This window comes from Uloborus diversus, chromosome 9 (assembly GCF_026930045.1).
Source record: "Uloborus diversus isolate 005 chromosome 9, Udiv.v.3.1, whole genome shotgun sequence".
Taxonomy (NCBI): domain Eukaryota; kingdom Metazoa; phylum Arthropoda; class Arachnida; order Araneae; family Uloboridae; genus Uloborus; species Uloborus diversus.
Genome location: NC_072739.1, coordinates 139,425,218 through 139,447,415, shown reverse-complemented (window position 1 = coordinate 139,447,415; position 22,198 = coordinate 139,425,218). Strand labels below are relative to the sequence as shown.

General features: G+C 33.9%; 1 protein-coding gene across 1 annotated transcript in view; it reads left to right on the top strand.

Annotated features, from left to right (window-relative positions):
* The first annotated feature begins 866 nt into the window (after positions 1-866).
* LOC129230531 (muscle M-line assembly protein unc-89-like) overlaps positions 867-22,198 on the top strand; it is a 63,420-nt gene continuing 42,088 nt past the window's right edge. The window contains exons 1-5 of the mRNA XM_054864935.1: positions 867-972; positions 3,249-3,379; positions 17,835-17,891; positions 21,545-21,703; positions 21,924-22,071. Of these exons, the coding sequence (XP_054720910.1) occupies positions 867-972; positions 3,249-3,379; positions 17,835-17,891; positions 21,545-21,703; positions 21,924-22,071 (601 nt within the window). The remainder of the gene's footprint in view (positions 973-3,248; positions 3,380-17,834; positions 17,892-21,544; positions 21,704-21,923; positions 22,072-22,198) is intronic.

The window sequence follows — 22,198 nt, the reverse complement described above, 5'->3', positions numbered from 1 at the left end:
TAACCTTGACCACAACATGGCAATTCTTCTGACAAATCTGATCTGCCATTTTGGAGCACTATATTTTAAGGATCCTAGATCCTCAGGATTCGGCTCTCGGAAGCTGAAACGTCTCTATAAAATTTCATCCCAATTCTGGAACGATTGAACGGGGACGGTTTGAAAAATCGTGTCAGTTGACGTGGAATCACTATGATTCAATTATTATGCACAATTCGTTTTTTTTTTTTTTTTTTTTTTTTTTTTTTTTTTTTTTACGAAAAATTTATATTTTTACTTTTGAGCCTTATTTAATAATTTTATTTATAAAAGTTTATTTCTAAGTAGTGCATATGCAAATTCTACTGTAATTATGAACTCAATTTCTTAACCAATTGCAATCCTCTTCCTAAAATATAGCATTGATTTATAGTAATCATCATAAAGTCAAAAATAACAAAAAATGCATGTGAATTGTCATAATGTTATGTCAGGGTTATTCCACGCAACTGACCTAAATTTTTCAAATTGTGTATATAAAAATATTAACTTATTTTGTCGTTGTAGTTTCAGATTCTGGCGAGCCTACTATTTTTTATCCAGTTGAATGGTTAATTTGTTACCAAAATAAATATTTCTTATACAGTTGTATTTTTTATGCACTGCAAAAGCACTTATTTTCGCGAGTGCGTCGTCACCGCAAAAATTTAACACTTGACAACAACTAACAACAACACTAATCAACTTTCAGTTCTGTTCATATAAAATTCGCGAATTTTTAGCTCGCAAAATCACCGACTTTCGTGAAAATTACGGATTTCGAAAATAAATGCTTTTACAGTAGTTAGATTTTTTTGTTCCTTGATAATGCTTGAACTTGGTTCTTGATGCTTGCTGAAGTTCAGGGAAGTCAAATTGGGAAAAGGGAGAAGAGGAGACTTGGATTAGCTGAAAATAAAATGCAGGAAGTTGATGCAAAACTTTTCAACTCAAGTGTGTTGAAGAAGACATTCAGATTCAGTTATTGCAAAAAAGCAACGAAATCAAAAGTCACAAATAGCACGGCACGAAAACTGCACCAAGGGCATTCCACGGTATTTTTGACATTATGTAGAGTCCGTAACGTGACCTTTTTTTGCCATAACTTTTTAATTTACCGTTTGATTTGCAAATTAATTTAATTTGAGCTGGTGTGTTGGTAGGAAAAGATCAAAATAAAATAATATGCTAATCAAACAGTAAATTAAAAAGTTATGGCAAAAAAGGTCACGTTACGGACTCTACATAAATGTCAAAAATACCGTGGAATGCCCCACCAGCAATCCATAGGCAGATGTTTGACCATCCATCATCAAGGTCTGTGCCAGAGGAAATTTAGGTTAATTTGAGGATCCTTCCCAAGATTCTAACTAATTAAAAGGGACCCTTCACAAAATCTCGATTGTATAAGTCGGACCTTTCGAAACTCATTTAAATATTAATAACGCAAATCTGAAATCAAATATATAGTTGATGCTTTACTTTTGGTTCGCATTTTGAAATTTCATAAAAGATTCTTTAAATTCAAGAATATAAGGCTCTGTAAAAAATTTCTAGACAGACCCCTGTGTAGTTTTTAAACCTACACACAAATTTGTGTGTTTTTAAGAGTTAGAGGAAGGAGTGGCTGTATTTTAACCTATATGACGAACTTGGTATCCTGGTGTATGAATTGAGGTGCAGAAGTCTGAAAAGAGCTTTGCATACAGTGGTGGATTTATAGGTTTTCGAGCCCGTCGCAACGCTGCTGCTTTTTCTTTTCTTTTGGTTGCCTATCATAGGACAATGTAAAGCATTTACCATGCGCAATCTTGACTCCCCTGCAGGACCCTTTTGGTTGTGGGACCCCTCGCGATTCGACAGTTGCGACATGGTAAATCCGCCGCTGTTTGCATATCAAATCGATAAATGTTTATCAAGTTCATTCAAAGCAAAAATAAGGAAATTTGGTTTACAAGCCAGTAGCGGGTGGACTCGTTTTTAATACAGTCGAACCTCGTTAATTCGAACACGCATAAAACGAATCACTACCAAGGTGAATTCGGTTAACATTTTCGATTCCCGTCATATTATTCGGTGCTAATTGTTCTTCGGATAATACGAATTAAACTTAAGACGAGTTAACTTTATAAGTCCCTTTGAGTTCGTTTTAACGGGGATCGACTATAGCTGTTCATGGTAACCATTTACTCACTGTTTTTAGTAATTATTTATTAAGATGAGATGAACTCATTACAATGAGGCGAACTACTTGTTTCCGTACTCCGCAATCCAAAGCACTAAGTCGTATCTGCACTTTTTATCAAAATTGAGTTACGCGGTCACCAACCGATTCTTTCTCTCATATTTTACCAAATACAATGTTTTATGGTCATTAGCGAATGGGAAATATTTGTTAAAAATTTCTGAAAAAGTTACATCCGTAGCAAATACATGGAGGCGCAAAACTTGTAATGGCCATTTCTCATTTTGAACTCGACTGCAGATACGACCCCCCCCCCCCCTCCAAACTACTACTGTATTGAATTTACATCTTCTAAATGTTCGTAGAAATGAATTAAGCTCCGGCAAGGAATGAATAAATAAAGGAGAGAGACGAAACGCGCAGTAGAAAATCCAAGGCCATTTTCTAAGTACACCGACCGAAAGCATCTTGGTGGCGCTGCTAGTCTGTGACGTCACAGCCGGGAGCTTTTTCTTCTATCGATTCACGGTTTCGCAATGGTGGTTAAAGGGCAGTTCCTGTGTTGTGCTTCCGATTCCGTTTTCTCCTTCGTCGTGTATTAAAACAAAATTGAAATCATGGGATTGCATTTCGGTTTTCATGCACATCAAATTCAAGTCCATTAGAACGTGTGTTGCGGTAGAAGACATCTTGAATTGAGAATCACACTGCATAAGTAAAGCCTGAACAATGGGAGGTAGAAAATGTTGTGTTCCTAACTGCAAATCGAATTATAATTCGTCTGTTGGATACGTTACTGTGTTCCGTTTTCCAAAACAGCCAGAACTGACACTGCAATGGATCGAAAAAATTGGACGATATAATTTCATACCCAGTAAGAACACTGTTGTTTGTATCAAACATTTCGAAAAAGATAGTATCATTACGCACGATATCTTGCCTCGCCCCGACGGCGATATCAAGATTTTGCGCAGAATTCCAAAACTTAAAGATGGTGCTTGTCCGACTATTTTTGAAAAAAATTCAGTGTGTGCAAATAATGTAGAAGAAAGTGCCGCGTCTGGTCGTAGAGCTAATGAAATAAGGCGGTTAGATGCGTATTTACAAGCATGGTTGGATGCGAATGATATTGAAGATACAGAAGAGTTGAGGCATGAAAGCGATAATGTAATTTCTGTAAGTTTCAATATTTCACATAATAGTCTAAATTTTGCGAGTATTTTATTTCTCTCACATTTTGTTCATGTGCCGTGCGATTTTAAGCTTTAATATTCATCTAAATTCACTTTTTGCCGATGATAATGCACCGCGAGAAAACAAAATATAGTTACAGGTATCAAAATTTTTCAAATCGGAAGTGCAGTCTACCACTGATGAGATGGAGAGGCTAACATTCGGTTTACAGGCATAAATGGACGTATTTATTAATTTCCAGGGATGCCAGTTTTTGCAGACGGGTGTAAGCGTCTAAATTAATCAGAGTCACATTTAAATGAGAGCACAGCACGTATTAAAATTTTTACTTCCCCCTTTCATTCAGATAGACTCGTCCTAACTGGGCGTTTGCCAATTCCATAGCAACCGTTGGCAGACTGTACAGTAGCGAGAATTTATTTTTAAACAATGGCACTTGCTGCAAACTTAACAATCTAATCATTTTTCAATGCATGATCTTTCAGTATCGAATTCAGATGGCAGAAGTAAGTAAAATAAGAAATAGCAGCGTCAAATAGCACTAATTTCAGATTAGTGCAGACACGTGTTTCGGCGTTTCTTGTAACGCTGAACACGTGTCTGCAATTCAAAAGTGTTAACGTTCGGCAATTGCTTGTTGAAAACGCAATTTTTTCAGTTCAGCTTTTTTTTTTTTTTAACGTTTTTTCGATGCCACGTGAAATGCGCAAACAAGCGTATTGCTGTAATTGTGCAGCAATCCTTTAACATCCACTTTCGGTTTCCAATAATTCTTCTTTTCTTCTCAGAAGTTTGCAATGTAAAGCCTATTAAACAAGAGTAAAAAAAAAATATTTTCAGTTAAAATATCATTTATTTATTGTATTGAGCGACACATTGCAAAATAATAAAAAGCAACATCCGCGGGCTATATCACTGCCTTTTAGACTAGGAAAGCCAGCAAGTTGGTAACGTGACGTCACTACAGTAGGCAATCTGATCGTACAGATCGATTGTGTTTTCGGAAGAATTTTGTGCTCTTTAACAGAAAATTTCAATACAAGGAGCTGTGACAGCCTTTCTTCTTTTCAAAGTAGAGTAACAAAATAATTTTCCAACATAGTACATTTAAATGTGTTTCAAAGTGATTTTTTTTTCTTTTTTATTGAAGGTTTCAAGATTATTGAACAAATTTTTCAATTGAAAATAACTATTTCTAAATTCGATCTTTATCTTATTTTTAGAGCAACAATAGTCTTAAAACTGACAGCTGGTAAATAATATGATTCTGAAAAATAAATATTCTGACTAAAATGGATCTATTATTTTGATCAGTTTTTTCAATTGCGTACACAAAATTTTAAAATATTCGCGGCAAATTTTATGTTTAACTTAATTATTGAATTGTACCCTACATTAGGACTTAATTTCTAACTAAAGTGCTGGAGAGCCTTGCAGTCTTCAAAACTTGTTTTTACATGTAAAATAGTCCGAATTTGGTCCAAAATATTAATATTCTCGCAAAAATGAAAAGAAGGGCTGAACCTCAGCTCATGTGAACTCCCATGTAAACTAACCCCTACCGTACATGCTTATTTAATTTTCTCAAAACTCTAACGAACAACGTTAGTTAAAGATTCATTGACGATAATTAAAATAGTAACGTAGACTTCATAGCCTTGAACAAGCCTCAAAAAAAAAAAAAAAAAAAAAAAATCATAAATGAGATTTTTTATTTATTGCCAAGTTTTGCTATTGACATATCTACAAATATCATCTGAACTTTGTTTTTAAAATCGCAATCAATCCTTTATTGGAGTTTTCAATTTTATGAAAAAAGAAAAATATAGATGAAATTTTAAATCTTTAAAAATGAGTTATACTGAGGACTTCTGAATGAATAATTATTGTGAAATATACGTAAAAATACGATCCGATTAATTGTTCCGCATAATTAGAAGTAGTTCTACCAGCTATCATTTTCAAGATTATTGTTGCTTTAAAAATTAATGAAGATTGAATACTGAAATAAATATATTCAAATGAAAATTCGTTAAATAATTTCATAACTTCCAGTTAAAAAAGAAAAAATATCGCGTAGAGACCTACTATATTAGAAAATTTTTATTGTTATTTTATTCTGATAAGAAAAAGAGTCTGATAGAAAATGCTTATTGTACTGAAATTTTCTTTAAATGCGTTATAAATTCCTCCGAAAATCGCAATCGCTCTACACGATTTGATCGTCTACTGTAATGACGTCATGTTTCCTGCGCGTTGGCTTTCCTAGTCTAGAAGGCAGTGGCTATATGCCGCAGCAAATTATCTCCGACTTTTGTTTTAACATAAAAAAGCATACTTTTATTCAAATTTGTCAAAAAAAAAAAAAATGTTCTGGCATTAGCAAAACTAGGAAAAATGTGACGTACCACACGATAGGAGAGTTTTCACTATTTTTTTTTTTTTTTAATGTCAGAATCCAAAATCCGGAAAAGTCGCAGTCCCGAGCATTCTGGATTGGGATCCCATACTGTATCAAGCATAGTCTGGGAATTTCCTCAAACTGAGAAAAATCTTGAAATTTTGCAACATATCTAAACAAAAAAAAAAAAAAATAGAGGGGGCCTAATTAAATGTTGTATTACAAGGGGGAATGGGTAACTGCCAATTTTTTTTTTTTTTTTAGTATCTAACTAGCGGTGGTCGCATCGCTTTGCCGATTAAAAGGTCATTTGGTTCACCTTTATGTTTTACTTAACGTCTATTATGTGTTTTTTTTTTTTTTTCCTTTCTCTCGAGACCTATAACGGGTACTTTTTTCACGAATTTGTCGCATCATTTTCGGCTTCAAATTAATATATTTTTAAGTGTTTGCGTCAAATGCTCTCCTATTTATGACGTTACTTCCGTCCCATTACTTCTGTGATTGTACTTCCAATGTAAGTTGAAATTTTGCCTTCATCGTGCCAGAAGTAGTGTAACTTAAAGATTTGTGAACTTTAAAAACGTTTGTTTTGTTTATTGAATTAAAATTTGTTAGAATAGTTCAGTTATAAGTAAAGTAACATTTGATATAGTTAACATTCAATCAATAATAACTCAAACAGTGAACTGTATAAATTTGGGATGCGCCGATTAATCGGTGATAATCTGCCGCTTTGAGGATTATTCATAATCGGTCAAATTTTGCCGTATATACTTTTTAATTACTCTTAAATCCTCTAGTATTTGAACAAGAAACCTTGATGAATCATTTTATTAACAATGAAAGAATGTAATTTTCTGCACCACAAGTGTAACATGTAGCATGAAAATGTAAAACCCAAAATAAAGACAGAGTACAAAATTTGCGTAAAACTAAATGAACTTCAGTGACAATATTATGAAAATTTGATAACGGAAGTTGAAGGACATTTTTTACCGACTTCAAAAAGGCGGCGGATGTGTTTTTCTTTTCTTTTTTTTTTAATTTTATTAATTTGAGAAAAAAAAAGGTAATGGCGAAACTAGTCGTGTTAAAAATTATCATGATCATTAATTGACCCTGCTGATTAATTGGTAATCTGCCAATTTGCTTATGATCCCTAGTTTTAACTCTTAAACGAAAGAAAAGGTTTACAATTTATTTGAAAATAAATGTTAAGATTTTAAATCAGAATTAGTAGTAATAAACCGATATTGGTAACAATTAAATAATGCAGGGCCGTAAACAAGGGGAGATCATAGGATTCACCCCCTCACCCCCCCCGGAAAGTTCGGTTTGACATTTCGATGTTCGTTTATATTTAGAAATTTCCAAAAAGTATTGTTTCAAAACTCAAATGTCTGACATATGTATATTAATTGCATAAAACGCTTTCAGAATAGAAAATCCGACTACATGCATATTAGAACAAATAGCGCAAAGCTCCGCATGAAAGTTTTAAAATCCTCCCCGAAATTATTTTCTGGTTATACGGCCCTGAAATAATGTTACATTTTAGGTAGAATTTAATTGTTATTTATTAAAAGTTTAAAAGTAAAACAAAGAGAGGATAGAAAACAGTTTTGTTACTTCCAGAAACCAGCAGAAGCTGTAGAAATATTTTGAAAGAGGAAGAAAGGCAAAACAAGACGTTTTTCCAAAATTTAACAGAAAAAGAAGAACGTTGCATTAGGGATATTCTATTAATTTGCTGAACATAATTCCATAAAAATTATATAGGAAGAACGTTGCATTAGCGATGTTTTCATAATTTACTGCTCATAAAAACTAAAATATTAAGGTGTGCTTTCCGACTTAGAACGTCTCTTCGTGATAAATTTGAAAAATTCAATCGTAACAAAGCTTTAAGAGCCATTATTTTGAAATTCAGACAAAAAACGGAAATTTTGGCAGTGACCATTTTTGATTTTCCTAATTTTTTTATATCTCAAAGTAGGCCATAAGAAGTAAACATTCTGAAATTTTTAGCTTTCCAAAAAATTTTTTTCGCTCGTTAAAAATTCCCAAAGTTTGACGTTTTGCAGCGCTTTTTAAAAAAATTCTAAAAGTCGCATTTCAGTGCGCTTTAGCTCTTTACAGAAACACCACCCCACGGTTATGTTTATATTTATTGGTTGTACTGTATCTAGTGATGACGACTTCATAGTTATTTTGGTTGGGGGTTGTTGCTTTCTTCAGATAAGGGGTCGCAAAGTATGGATTTTATCCGTTTTCGCGCAAGTTGAACCTGCGTTATTTCCCCCAAAAAGCCACCCCCCGAAAAAAATGTAACATATACTGAAAGTTTATACTATGAAGAGAGTAAATGACACAAAATTTGTTTGAGGTTTAATTTTTTTAGGAGAAAAATGCCCTAATATTTTTCAAATTATCAAAAATTGTGCTTTTTTGATCACAATTAACTCAAAACAGCATCACTAGGAAAAAAAAAAACCTTTTATATATTATGGTACCTGGCTATGTGTAAAACATCATGAAAAAGAAAGCAGCATGGGATCTCTTCTTGTTTTCCAGAAAATAATTTTTTTGTAGCTCATTTTATGCGTTTTCTCGTACGTAAAACGTGTGTCCAGTATGCAGATTAGATCTTCTGAAACTTTAAGGATGTAGCAAGAATGTATATATGTGTGCATAGAGAAAGAAAAAGACTAGTAATACTTTATTTTTCTGATTTTTACAAATTGATGTTATTTTAATTGCAGGTAATTCAGAAAACGATAAATCGATATCATATATATATATATATATATATATATATATATATATATATATATATATATATATATATATATATATATATATATATATATATATATATATATATATATATATATATACATATATATAGATTTATCGTATCAATCCCAAAATAATTCTTTCTTATTTATGTCCGTAGCAATGGAAGAAATATCATGAACAATATCTGTTTCACTTTCCTCTAAATGCCTTTTTTTCTATGTCATCTTCAAATACCTCTAAAAGACTGTCGGTTCTTGATAAATCAGTATTATCCGCTTTTTTTTTCCTTTGTACATCGGTTAAAAGCAGCTTCAATTTGACTTTTTATCAGATATTCGTTCGGTTGGAATATTTTTATGTCTTCAATCATCTCTATTCTCATTGCATGTTCTGCAACAAAAGAGAAAACAAAGAAGAAAACATTTTGGAAATCTCATGTGAGGGGTGGGCTCTCCCAACTCGTAAAAGTACACAATTTTCATTGAAACAAATAGAATTTCTTTATGAAAAGATCCTTTATGGTAAAAAACCGGCAGAAAACAGACGTCCGACCAATTATAACATGCAATGAGAACAGAGATGATTGAAGACATAAAAATATCCCAACCGAACGAATATCTGACAAAAAGTCAAATTCAAACTGTTTTTAGATGATATCCCAAGCAAGAAAAAGCGAATAATACTGATTTATCAAGAACTGACAGCCTTTTAGAGGTATTTGAAACTGACATAGAAAATAGACATTTAGAGGAAAGTGAAGCAGATATTGTTCATGATATATATATATATATATATATATATATATATATATATATATATATATGATATGGATTTATCGTTTTCTGAATTACCTGCAATTAAAATACCATCAATTTTTAAAAATCAGAAAAATAAAGTATTACTAGTCTTTTTCTTTCTCTATACACACATATATACATTTTTGCTACATCCTTAAAGTTTTAGAAGATCTAATCTGCATACTGGACACACGTTTTACGTACCAGAAAACGCATAAAATGAGCTACAAAAAAAATTATTTTCTGGAAAACAAGAAGAGATCCCATGCTGCTTTCTTTTTCATGATGTTTTACACATAGCCAGGTACCATAATATATAAAAGGTTTTTTTTCCTAGTGATGCTGTTTTGAGTTAATTGCGATAAAAAAAGCACAATTTTTGATAATTTGAAAAATATCAGGGTATTTTTCTCCTAAAAAAAATAAACCTCAAACAAATTTTGTGCAATTTACTCTCTTCATAGTATAAACTTTCAGTATATGTTACATTTTTTTCGGGGGGGGGTGGCTTTTTGGGGGAAATAACGCAGGTTCAACTTGCGCGAAAACGGATAGAATCCATACTTTGCGACCCCTTATCTGAAGAAAGCATCAACCCCCAACCAAAATAACTATGAAGTCATCATCACTAGATACAGTACAACCAATTAATATAAACATAACCGTGGGGTGGTGTTTCTGTAAAGAGCTAAAGCGCACTGAAACGCGACTTTTAGAATTTTTCTAAAACGCGCTGCAAAACGTCAAACTTTGGGAATTTTTAACGAGCGAAAAAAAATTTTTGGAAGGCTAAAAATTTCAGAATGTTTACTTCTCATGACCTACTTTGACATATAAAAAAATTATAAAAATCAAAAATGGTCACTGCCACACCTTGTCTGAACTTCAAAATAATGGCTCTTAAACCTTACAAAATGTCGCGATAAAGTATAGAAATCATTTTCACTGCGATTGACGACGCAGCGGAGAGATATATTTCCCACATAAGTCGATGACCAAACAGGAAGCAATCATTCGGCTCCTCATGGTCTGCCGCCAAAACAAAAACCAAATTAAAACGAAAATATTTTTTGCGTTTGCTGCCACCTGATTTTCTTATTGCTCTTTATTTCACATTTTTTGTTTTTTTTCTCCCCTTAAAATAATGTCCCGTTTTGTAAAATACAGTAAAACCTGTAAAGTTGACCACCTTCAACCTCTACTATAAGTAGACCACATGCTTAAGTTGACCACTAAAGTAGTGCACCGCAGGTGGCCAACTTATACAGGTTTCACTGCATTGTTATTAGCTAGAATACGGGACTTTAGCCGTCTCGCATGTAAGTTCCTCGGGACGCGGGACAATTTTTCAAAATACTGGACTGTCCCTTGAAATCCGGGACGTCTGGCAACCCCGGTCTAGGCCCTATGCGTGTCACAGACATCCAGACATTCGTACATCCAAAATTTCTGCTTTATTATTGGGGGGGGGGGGACACGTCCTTAAGGGGCTCAACGGCCCAAGAAATTGAAAAAAAAAAAACTTAGCACTAATACTTGTTAACGTTGCAAATATATACTGATAGTCTGTGGGGAGGGGCCCTACAGATTTTGTTGCAGGGGCCCCCAAAACTTATAGATCCGGGCCTGGAAACATTTGTTCGATTACAAAAGTCATCAGTTAGAGCAGTTTTTCAAAGAAGGAAAAAATGCGTTCCTTGTCTATTTTCCTCCTGTTTTTCAGAATTTCTCTTGGTGTTTTCAGCATGCTTTTCTTGCATTTGAGAGCTAAACAAAAAACCGATTACTAGTGGTTTATTATTTTTTTTCGTAGAGCCGGGGGGGGGGGGGGCAAGTCCGAAATTTAGGAGGGATAATTTAGCCCCCAGCTTTTAAAAATTTACATTGAAACAAAAATTGGCGTGGTTTCTGTTATTTTCCCACAAATTTTGCATTGAGTATATACTTTTGCACGTCTCCCCCTCCTGGATAAATTCCAAAGGACGAGCCGGGGGAGGGGGTTTTCGAAACGTTTTGTTTTCAAATAGTTTTTTCCTCCCATCTTTCTTCGATTTATCCGCCAAATACGTTTTTTTATTACTAGGGGGCTCCGCCCCCTGCTCGCTGACGCTCACCAACCCCCGAGGATTGCTTCGCAATTTTATTTGATTCGCAAAGATTTAAATCGTCAATTAAAAAGAAACAGATTAAAAACGCATTATGAGCTCCCTTTGTATCAAAAAGCACCCCTTCCCCGTGTTTCAAAATAACTTGTACCAACTTGCAGAGCCGTAAGGGCTATGGAGCTCATGAGCAGTGAAAAACTGCAGTTTTGTACGTTTGAAAAGTCGCTTTCATATTAGTGGTCTCTAGTAATATATTTTGCTCTTTATTTCGGGGCTTGAATTGAGTTGAGCCCAAGATTTTGCGTTACAATCAAAACCCTTAAAGTTTGTGAATGAGAAAGAAGAAACATGTGAATCGAAAAGACGTAACTATGGCAACGCCAAATAAAACATCAATAATTTTAATGGAGATGAAGTTATTCTAAATTGATATTTAATGGCTTGTACCTTTTTTTCCTTTGGAGATAGAAGTTTAGTTTTCGACCATAGGTCGAGTTAGATCTGGAGTAAAAAAAGCCGCTCTTTTCAGTGGTGTCTAAAAGAAAACTGTAGGACAATTCCTTCGCTTTTTACTGATAGATTTAATGAAAAAAGTAGTGCCTAAATTTTAGTTAAGCCTTAAAAAGGTCGAGCGAAAAACGCGAATAACTTTCGCCGTATTTGAGTTAGAGCATTGAAACAAATTCCGTAGTTCGGGGAAAATTCTACCCTTTCCAACGATATATAATATTAATATGTGTAAGTAATTTTTCACCCCTTTAATAGGCAATTTACGCGAAATTTGAGCTTAAAAAATTAATTACAAAAAAAAAAATGATTCGAATAGGGTCGTTTCCAAAATTTTAAATTTTTTTTTTCTGAAAGAGCATGCTTAAAAAACACAGAATCTAACCATTTTAAAATAATTTCTTTAAGTTTAATATTTAAAAAAAAATTTAAATCGGTGCTCTTTCATCGTTTAAACGCTTCTGCCGATGACATCACAAATGATGAAATGCCATTCAGTGTTGCCATTCATGGTTCACTAAATTTAATTCGCATCTTTACTCACGTGTATTGGCAACGATATGGTTGATAGCAAGCGTAGAGCGCAGTTGTAATGGGGTTGTGTCCTTCAGTCAAAGAATGAGTAAAAAAAATAACATGGACCCAGAAAATACTTTCATTTTTTCAACAGTTATTTTTTAATTAATTTTTTAAAATGTCCGAATTTGAAAACAAGGCGTGGCGTGATCTTTATGACGTCACAAATGATGCAATTTTGCGCATCTTTCTACCATGTTTCCACGTTATGATAATCAAGAAGCGAATTAAATATTGCGCTCTACGCTTGCTATCAACCATATCGTTGCCAATACACGTGAGTAAAGATGCGAATTAAATATTTTTCCTCCGTGAATGGCAACACTGAATGCCATTTCATTATTTGTGATGTCACACGACAGAAACGTAAACAATGAAAGCGCACCGATTTAAGTAATTTTTTAAAAATATTAAACTTCAACAATTTAAAAAATGGTCAGATACTATATTTTTAAGCATGCTGTTTTAGAAAACGAGCTGATGTGTGCATCACATGACTTCTTTTTACTCCAATTTAATGTAATTTCCCCATTACTGGCAATTTTAATGTGATTCAATAGTTTACTCTCTAAATATCACCAACAGTGGCCGAATTGAAACAGATTTAAAATAAAAAAAAATCGCTAATTTGTCGCCAAGTTGGCGACAAAACTTGGCGACCAAAAGACTGGCGATATATCGCCTAGTGACCGCCAAATAATAACACCACTTGAGTTTAAATCGAAATTAACAATGATTTCCCCCCAAAAAGGGGCAAAAGACCCTTTTAGAAACTCCCGAATACAACCAAAACGGGAGGTGAACAACTACACCCCACTAAGAGTCTACGTACCAAATTTCAACTTTCTTGGACTTAACCGTTCTTGAGTTATGCGACATACATACGTACATACAGACGTCACGAGAAAACTCGTTGTAATGAACTCGGGAATTGTCAAAATGGATATTTCGCGTGTCTATACGCTCTTAGGCACTTATCCACGTGTGGGAGAGTCGAAAAAAAAAAAAAAAAAACTCATCATTCATTCGGGGGTGAGTAAAATGGAAATTAAGGTCGATTTTTGAGTGAAAGTTTTTTCGCGAATACAATACTTCCTTTTTTGTAAAAAGGAAGTAAAAATACTTTTAAAATTTTGGAAATGACCCCATTCGCTTTTTGATTATCATAACGTGGAAATGCGGTAGAAAGATGCGCCATAGTGTATCATTTGTGACGTCATAAAGACCACGCCTTGTTTGAAGAATCGGACATTTTAAAAAATTAATTAAAAAATAACTGTCGGGAAAATGAAAGTATTTTCTGAGTCCATGTTATTTTTTTTTCGCTTATTCCATCAATTTCAGGGACAAAATGTACTACTTTTGACTGAAGGAAACAACCCCATTTCAAAAAATAAAACCCCAGGTGCACAGCCCGGGGCTCGAAGTAATTTTGTACAAAATTTCAAGGCTGTAGGTGCTATGGGGTCTCCTGGACGCACGTCCGCCACAGACTTCCTTCCAGGATTTCTTTGAAACCTTACTTTTATTTACTTTAAATATAAAAGAGATTAATCTAGTTAAATTTTCGAAATATTCTAACCGAAACATATTTTTACGTCTGTTGACACTCAATGAGGAATAATTTTTCTTGATCATCATCCACATTTTTATCTCCAATGAGTATTTTATTTTACTTTCCAATTTCTTCTTAAAGTAACGAAATACTAATTTATTCGAAACATACCTTTTCTTTTTCATCTGTTTCATGCCTGGAGTAAACTTGTATTCGGTGATTTTGAAACTCTTATAATGGGAGTCTTCACTGATACAAAACCAATCCTATAATGTTGGATATTCAACTGTTTTGCTGATATATCGACTAACTATAAGCCGACTAAAAAGGAATAATAATACTTAAACTTACATTGCTAAAAACTCAGCTGCTACACCGCAACGAATTGAATGAAATGACCGAATGAAGGTTTGGTGGGAAGATTTCAGAACACTATTTATCTTTCTCCCCATTTTGTTTTCTTTTTTGAGTGGATTATTTTCAACTTCCGTACGACGTCATGACTTTCTTTTTTCTTTTGTTTTTGTTGTGTATTTTTTGTTTATCCTCATCGGGTGTGGTCTTTTAAGCATTGGGTTTCCTAGGAGCGAATCGCCGACCTTCGGCGTCGCTTATCGCCGAGAGGAAAAGTTGATTCTTCTGCGCATGCGCGCCAGAGCGAAATCGACGTCGTGAGTGGCCACGTCGGATTCACTTGACTTTCAGCGTCACGCCAAGCAGCGACGCTAAAGCTCGGTGATTTCGCTTCTAGGAAACCAGGCTTTAGTAGTAGGAAAAATGATGGAGGGAGGGGGGGGGGGGGGGTTCCGCGTCACCTTGTTGACGCGTTTGGTGTAGATGGGATTTTCTTTTTCCACAGCCAAAATAAAGGTTACGCTAAGAATGTTAAAGAAATCTCCGAAGGATATTTTTTTGGTGGGGGAGGGGACTGAAAATTTCTTTGTAAGCAGGAGTGCCGCCTTGGTGGCGGGGGAAAGAGATGGTGCAGACTGTAGGATTGAAATTTTTCAAGGGGGGGGGGGGGGAATAATGTGTAGTTCAATTCTTTTTTCTTTGAAACGAAGGTGGGGGGGGGGGGGGGTGACTTTTATTTTGCTCTAATAAAATGCAAATATAATCAAATTATATTTGCCTTGTGCGGGAGGGGGAGTAGGATGTAACTAGTTATGGTAATGTAACTAGTTAGGTAATGTTATGTACTAGTATAAAGGCTACTGTATGTAACTAGTTGTTGTAACTAGTTAGGTAAAATTCTAATTAGGTAAAATTCTCCTTTCTTCTAAGGAGGGGGTGGGCTGGATTTTCATTTTGCTCTCTAGTTAAGATACATATTTTAATTAATTCATCTTTCTTCACTGGGGGGGGGACTTTTATTTCGCTCTAATAAAATGCATACTTTAATCATCATGTTTGATTTGTGCGGGAGGAGGAGTAAGATTTCCGTTTTGTTTAAATATGTATAGTCTCTGTAAAATTCTTTTTCCTTCTGAGGAGGAGGTGAGATAGATTTTCATTTTATTCTCTAGTTAAGATACATATTTTAATTAATTCATCTTTCTTCACTGGGGGGGGGGGGGGGCTATTGTGGGAGAAGTAAAAGTATTTATTTTTACTTTGTACTGGTATTGCACATTTTGTTTTATTTTTAATTTGGGGGTGGAAAAGTTGATTTTTTTTTCTTCTAATTGTAATACCTATTTTAATTTTAATTCTTTTTCTTTGGATCTTGTCCCTTTGAATATCAAATACTAGTTGTAGCTGCTGCATGTGTCTGGTATTAAGAATTACTGATAAGCACTGGAAACTAATGAAAATTGTTTAGGTTAAAACTTTAATTTGAGAGCGGTATCTTTATTTATAAAAAAATATATGAAAATGGGATAAAATCATCACTCAAGGAAAATAAACTATCGTAACTAATTCTAAAAAGTCAAAATTTTAAACAAAAATTTAACTGATCGAGTAATTGCAGTACTAACACATTGCTTACAGGAAGTGTACTCATGGGCGCCCATATGCAAAATTGTAGGGGGGGGGGGGCTCAGATATTTTAACCATAGCTTAGCAGGATATTTTCCCCATTAAAACCAATTTCAGGACAGATTAGTCATTAAAATTTGATTTTAAATAACTTATTCGTTATTAAAAATCAAATTTTAATGACTCTAATCGTTGCTACATTTAGGGCATGGAAATAAGTGTACAAGTTATTATTTGCAAGGTTCAATCATTAGTCAGGCAGACAAAGTTACTGATCTGGGGGTCTTAATAAGTCAGGATTTAAAGTTTAGCCAGCAGTGCAGCATTGCTAGTAACAAAGCTAATAAGATGCTTGAGTTTATCAATAGATCTATTTCAAAAAAATCTAAAGAAGTTCTTCGGCCCTTATATAGAAGTTTGGTAAGACCCTATTTGGAGTATGCTGTTCAGCTTTGGTCTCCTTATCTTAAGAAAGACATTAATGTATTGGAAAGGGTTCAAAGGCGAGCTACAAGGCTAATAAAGGAACTTTACCACTTAGATTATGATTCCAGGCTTAGAAGGCTAAAAATGTAGTCTTGAGCAAAGAAGAGACCGAGGGGACATGATTCAGTTGTTTAAATTTATTAAAATAAAAAATGTTGTGGGGCTGAAGTTTAGCACTGAAAACAGGACAAGGGGTCATTGTTTTAAGCTATTTAAATCTCAGGCTAACATTGATATTAGGAAAAATTATTATTTTAGCAGGGTAGTGGAACCTTGGAACAGCTTGCCGGAAGAGGTGGTAATGAGCAAGGGAGTAGATAGTTTTAAGAGGGCCATTGATCTTCACTGGGGATTGTAAATTGACTAGAAACAGTCTAGCTGGGCCCAGGGCCTGTTGCTGGTCGTCACTTTTGTATTTGTATTTGTTAATGGCTGGAGAAGAAATGTTTTTACATTTTTGCAAAGAAAAAGTACTATAAGCAAGGAAGTTCTAATTTCTAAGGGGGGGGGGGGGCTCAAACCCCCACCTTGCCCTCCTATATTTGTGCCCTTGAGAGTACTTTTAGGTTTTCCGTAGACCGCTACTGGAGCGCAGGTCTGGTCACGTAAAATTACATTTAGTAAACTTTTGCTACTGACACTTGCATACCTAAATCCACGACGAAATAGGACTGCATCAATGCATTAAAAATCATTATCATTACAGTTAATCAGCTAATTTGCTTAATCAGTGCATCTCTAACTTATATAGTCAAATATTTACTAAAAATTAGCTATACCCAGTGCTGTAGTTACAAGCAGGATAAGGTTGGAGTGCCATTCCCTGAAATATTTTGTTTGCTAATGTAGCAATTTTGCTTTATTAGCAAATTTTTTGCTAATAAAGCAAAAAATTGGTCTTCAAAAAATAAATAAGTCTGTTTTTTAAGTTCAAGTTGGCTAACTAATCTAAACGGAGCTTGTTTGGCCAAATGAATGAGTGTCAACTGTGACCTCAAATATTCCACCCCCCTTCCAAGTACAAATAAAAGCTGGTTTTACCAATGTGTAATTAATATTAATTTTGTGGCATTACTCTAGATTCTCATTAATATACAACCATAAGTTTTAATGAATAATTGGTTTAAAAGTATTTTGTAATTTTGATGTCACATACAACTTGAAGTTTATTTTGTGAGTTACTTGTAATATAGATTTTTTTATTTGAAGAACTTATTCTTTCTTGCAGGAAATAGATTGTCTAGAAAATCTACAAGAAAACAGTGCTCCTAGCCATAAAGAAAGGGTATGTTTGATTATTAATCTCTTTCAGATGATTTTGTGTAAGATGTTTGAATAAATCTTGTTTTGGGAGAGGGAAGGGGGGGGGGGGGAGGAAATTTTCTTACTGTGCAGTATGTGTTTCCAGAAAATTTTGAAACATTCAAGTAGTTTAATCTTGCATCTGAAGTTAATTAGTAGACTTTTTTTAATTTATTTCTAGTTTGATTAATAGACATGCGCATTTGCAGTTGTCACCTAGTTTTTTTTTCATTTGTTTTTTTTTTTTCCTTTTCATCTTTCTGTATCATATAACTTAATCTCTCCTAAATGTTGTCTTTTCAACAAGTTAAATCTGTTCTGTATTGTATCCTTTCTTGGAACTCTTTTTATTTTAATAATGTAAAGATTGTTTTATTTTTTTAAAGAAGCCAACCTTCAACACACAAGTCACAGTTTTTTTGGTTTTCAACATGTGAACACGTGCTTTATTTCCTGCAATGTTCTTGCAGTTTTTACTTGATTCTTTCTCTGGCCTGGAAGAAATCCAACCGTTTCAAGCACTGAGGCATCCTAATCTTAAATTTTTTTAACTAGGTATTCCCATTAATTGAAAGAGACTTGATTAAACAAGTAATCAAATACAAGCCCTTTTGTATGACCCTAGTAGGTTCAGAGCTAACTTGGAAGCATTATAAAGGCTACAGAAAGCCTGATCCTCTCATTAGTATGTTGCCAGGTTACCCTTGCCAAGGCTTGCCAGACGTCCAGGGTTGACTGGGACAGTCCCAGTTTTCAGACAAAATCCTGGTGTCTTGGCTGGTTTACTTTGTGTCCCGGAAAAAGATAAATTTGATGATAGATGATAAACAAAAAAGAAATCTAAAAATAATTAACTGGGAAGGAATATTTAGCATAATTACTTTCTCATTTGGACATTGATGTGTAAAATTAATATCGGACTAGCTTGTAAGGATTTTTACAACAGGATTAGAAACAAAAAAGACTTCCTAAAAAAATGTCCTGGTCAATAAAAAGTATATGTAAATACTGTTCAGTTTTTTATTCCTCCTTCGAAGTGTTTCTCCTTACTAAAAGAACTTGTAAATATTAACAGGTAAGAAATTTATCTGCTTTTGGCATTTCTAAGCACCCCCATGTTTTGGTTCATAATTAGTAAATATTTATTCATAACATTGAGAATGAATTGCCTTATAAAACACCCTAAAAACCAACCAGGGCTATGTACCCTTTTGAATACTCACAGTGCTGGAGGGGGATGGAGGGAGGGGTCCGGTGTTCCGGTTAAACATTTCAGAAATCTGTCAAACCTACTCTTGCCCCAATTTATAGTAAGAAGAGGCATAAGGCTTCGTTTTTTTTTTTTTTTAATTGCGTTATTGCACTTCTATCTCAAAATTAGAGCCGAATGAGGAAAATTATGGTAGATCATAGTGACTTCCCATCAGGATGTCCCTGTTTGGATAATCAGAAACTTCATGTATCTGTCTTGATTCAACATAAAATTGTGTTCTCACAGAAAATGCTAAGAAAAATTACAAATTATGCTTTCACAGCTTTATTAGCCCCCTCCCCCTCCTCCTCCTCCCTTTCTAATTTTTTGTTCATCATCAGGGACGTGCCAATTGCGCCAATCGCCGATCCTGCGCCAAACTGCTCCAAAAGACCGCCAAATGGACTTTTCTGTGCCAAAATTACAATTATGCATTTAATGTTGCAGTTCTTTCTGTATGTTTGGCAGTTGTTGCAGTATATCCTCAAGTTTATGCACTTAGAGCTTGTTTTTACGGTTTTTTGACTTGGTCCCTATTTTTGCGCATTTCAAAATCCAATTGCATCCACTTTTGAAAAACTCGATCGTTTTAATTTTTTATGTGATTATTTTCCTTTGACTTGAAAAATTCTGTGTTAATCGTTATTTTCGACCTTTCTTATCATTTATTTTCAGAATATGAGGACTTGTAAGTTCGTCTTCTTGCCACCCCCACTTTAAAATGTCAATCCAATTGCATCAAAATTGATTTAAGCAAAAACCATCTGTAAAAATTAATATTGTTCACCAGTTTTTAATCTTGGGGTTTCTTATGGTTTTAGGACAGAAAATCGATCTTTATAATTTTGGTTGGCGACAGGATAGCAAAAATCAGGGAATTCTAATGCTCTGGTAATAAAGATGCAAACATTCTCAGATTCAGGCATTTTTTCCATATTCTTAGTCTGTCTTAAAATTTTTATTCATTTATTTCTTTTTTTTCCTTCAAATTTTTTATGTTTTTTTCACATGTATTTTAAAATTCCTTTTCTTATGACTTCATTTCTCAAAAAAAAAAAATTTTTTTTCATTGTTATTTCATAGTTAGCTTTGTGTTTCAAAATGAAACAGTTAAAAATAAACAGTATTAATGTTGCCTTTGCTTGATCTTCAGATTTGTTTATAAAGTAATTCAGTATATAAACATATTTTCCAAAAAATTAATAATAGGATCAAATATAGGTTACACTTACACATATCAAGAAGAAAAAAAAGAAAAATTAATAGCTCTTTAAAACTTATTTGTAACTTGTTGAAGTAAAGTTTTTAAATTTAATCATTCTTTTTTGCTCTTTTTAAAAACCTCTTTGAATATGTTTTTGAGTTATATGTATATATATCTTATGTCATTTACATGTATATATGAACATAAAAGCAAATAAATTCTAAAAAATAGGTATCAAAAGCACTATAACTTAAATGTGCACTAAAGCAGTTATGTATAAGTTACAGATGTCTCATGTCACAGATGTTTCTGTGTGTGAAATATGCATAGTTGCTCCAAATTGATGCAAAATTTAAATTTTTTCTGCTGCAAGCTGCTCCAAATTTGTTATTTTACTGCTCCAGGCTGCTCCAAATTCACTGTTTTACTGTTCCAAGCTGCTCCAAACTCCCCTAACAGCACATTGTGTCACGGCTAAGTCACAGTGACTCCACTGCGAACCAGATCCTCTGCCAAGAGATCGATGAACGGATGTCCACTGCTTAAATACATCTTTACTGACGTTCCGTTCAATTTTTATATTGTCATTAGAATGTTTGATGAAATTTTTGAAAAAAAAAACCTTTAGAAAAGTTATTGGCAATAGTTGAATTTGTTGAAACTGTTTCTAATGAGTTTAACGGCTAACTGCGAAGTTTGTTAACATTTCTCACGACGTTTGTTAGAATAAACGAAAGTTCTGGATGCAGCTTCTTTTTTAGTGTAGCGTCAAGGTATGGAGAACATACCTTGTGTACTTACATACCTCACATAAAAATAAGTAAGTATTATAATTAATATTATTTCCTTAGCACCGGAAAGTAAAGAAAAATTAATAAAAATGTCGAATATTTTGACATGCTTGTATGCCCTCTGTGCCATCAACACATCTCAGCTTTTTGGAGATTTTCTCAAAAATAAAACACAAAAATAAGACCACTTGGACCGTCCCCCCCCCCCCCTCCTGAGCACCATTGGTAAGTGGTTACCTGTAATCAATTTCCAAGGGATTTAAGAACTCTAAAATTTGTTCTTTTTAGTTTTGAACTGTCAACTAAATTGAGACTGAGCAGCAAAAACTCAGTGGACGGATAAACTAAATATAAATCATTTTTTGTAAATGCTTTTTTTCCCTTTTTAGAAAAGCAGGTTAGTGGAAGACTTCCTGATTCCGGCGCTCAACTACAAGACATATGGTGATCTTTTAATGTGGGATCCTTTAAACCCTTCATGTTTTTTACTCAGTTGGACACACAAAGCTGCTTCTGCTTGGAATCTGGAACAAGCCGCTGTTTTTGCTGTAAGTCGTGCCTTTAACTGGGATCTTATTGTGAAATTAGAGAACTAGCTAGTTTAAAATCTCTCATTGAATAATTACTTGCAAAGGTTAAGTGAAGTTGTTAGCAAACTGAACTAATAGCATAAAAAATATCCTAAATATTGATCTGGGAATATTTTAAAAAGGGTTTATATAGTAAGTGTTTTGTGTATCACTTTTAGTTTTATGTTTTTACTTATAGGCTTGGGATGAAATTAAAGGACGACCAGTACCGAAGAATAGATTGGACTTCGTTTATTCCAAGCAACGCATGAGAGCAGCTTTAAAAGCGGCAAAAAATATCGAAGGGGTCAAAGGCTTCGGTGGATATCGCAGATATAAAATTTTAAGTATGTTAAAAAATATTTGAAGTTTAAACTTACTATACTGCCTCAATTTGCAGGAAGAGAAATTGTCCTAATTTTCCTAAAATTCCTAATTTGTTTAAAAATTCCTAAAGTTCCTAATATTTTGAAT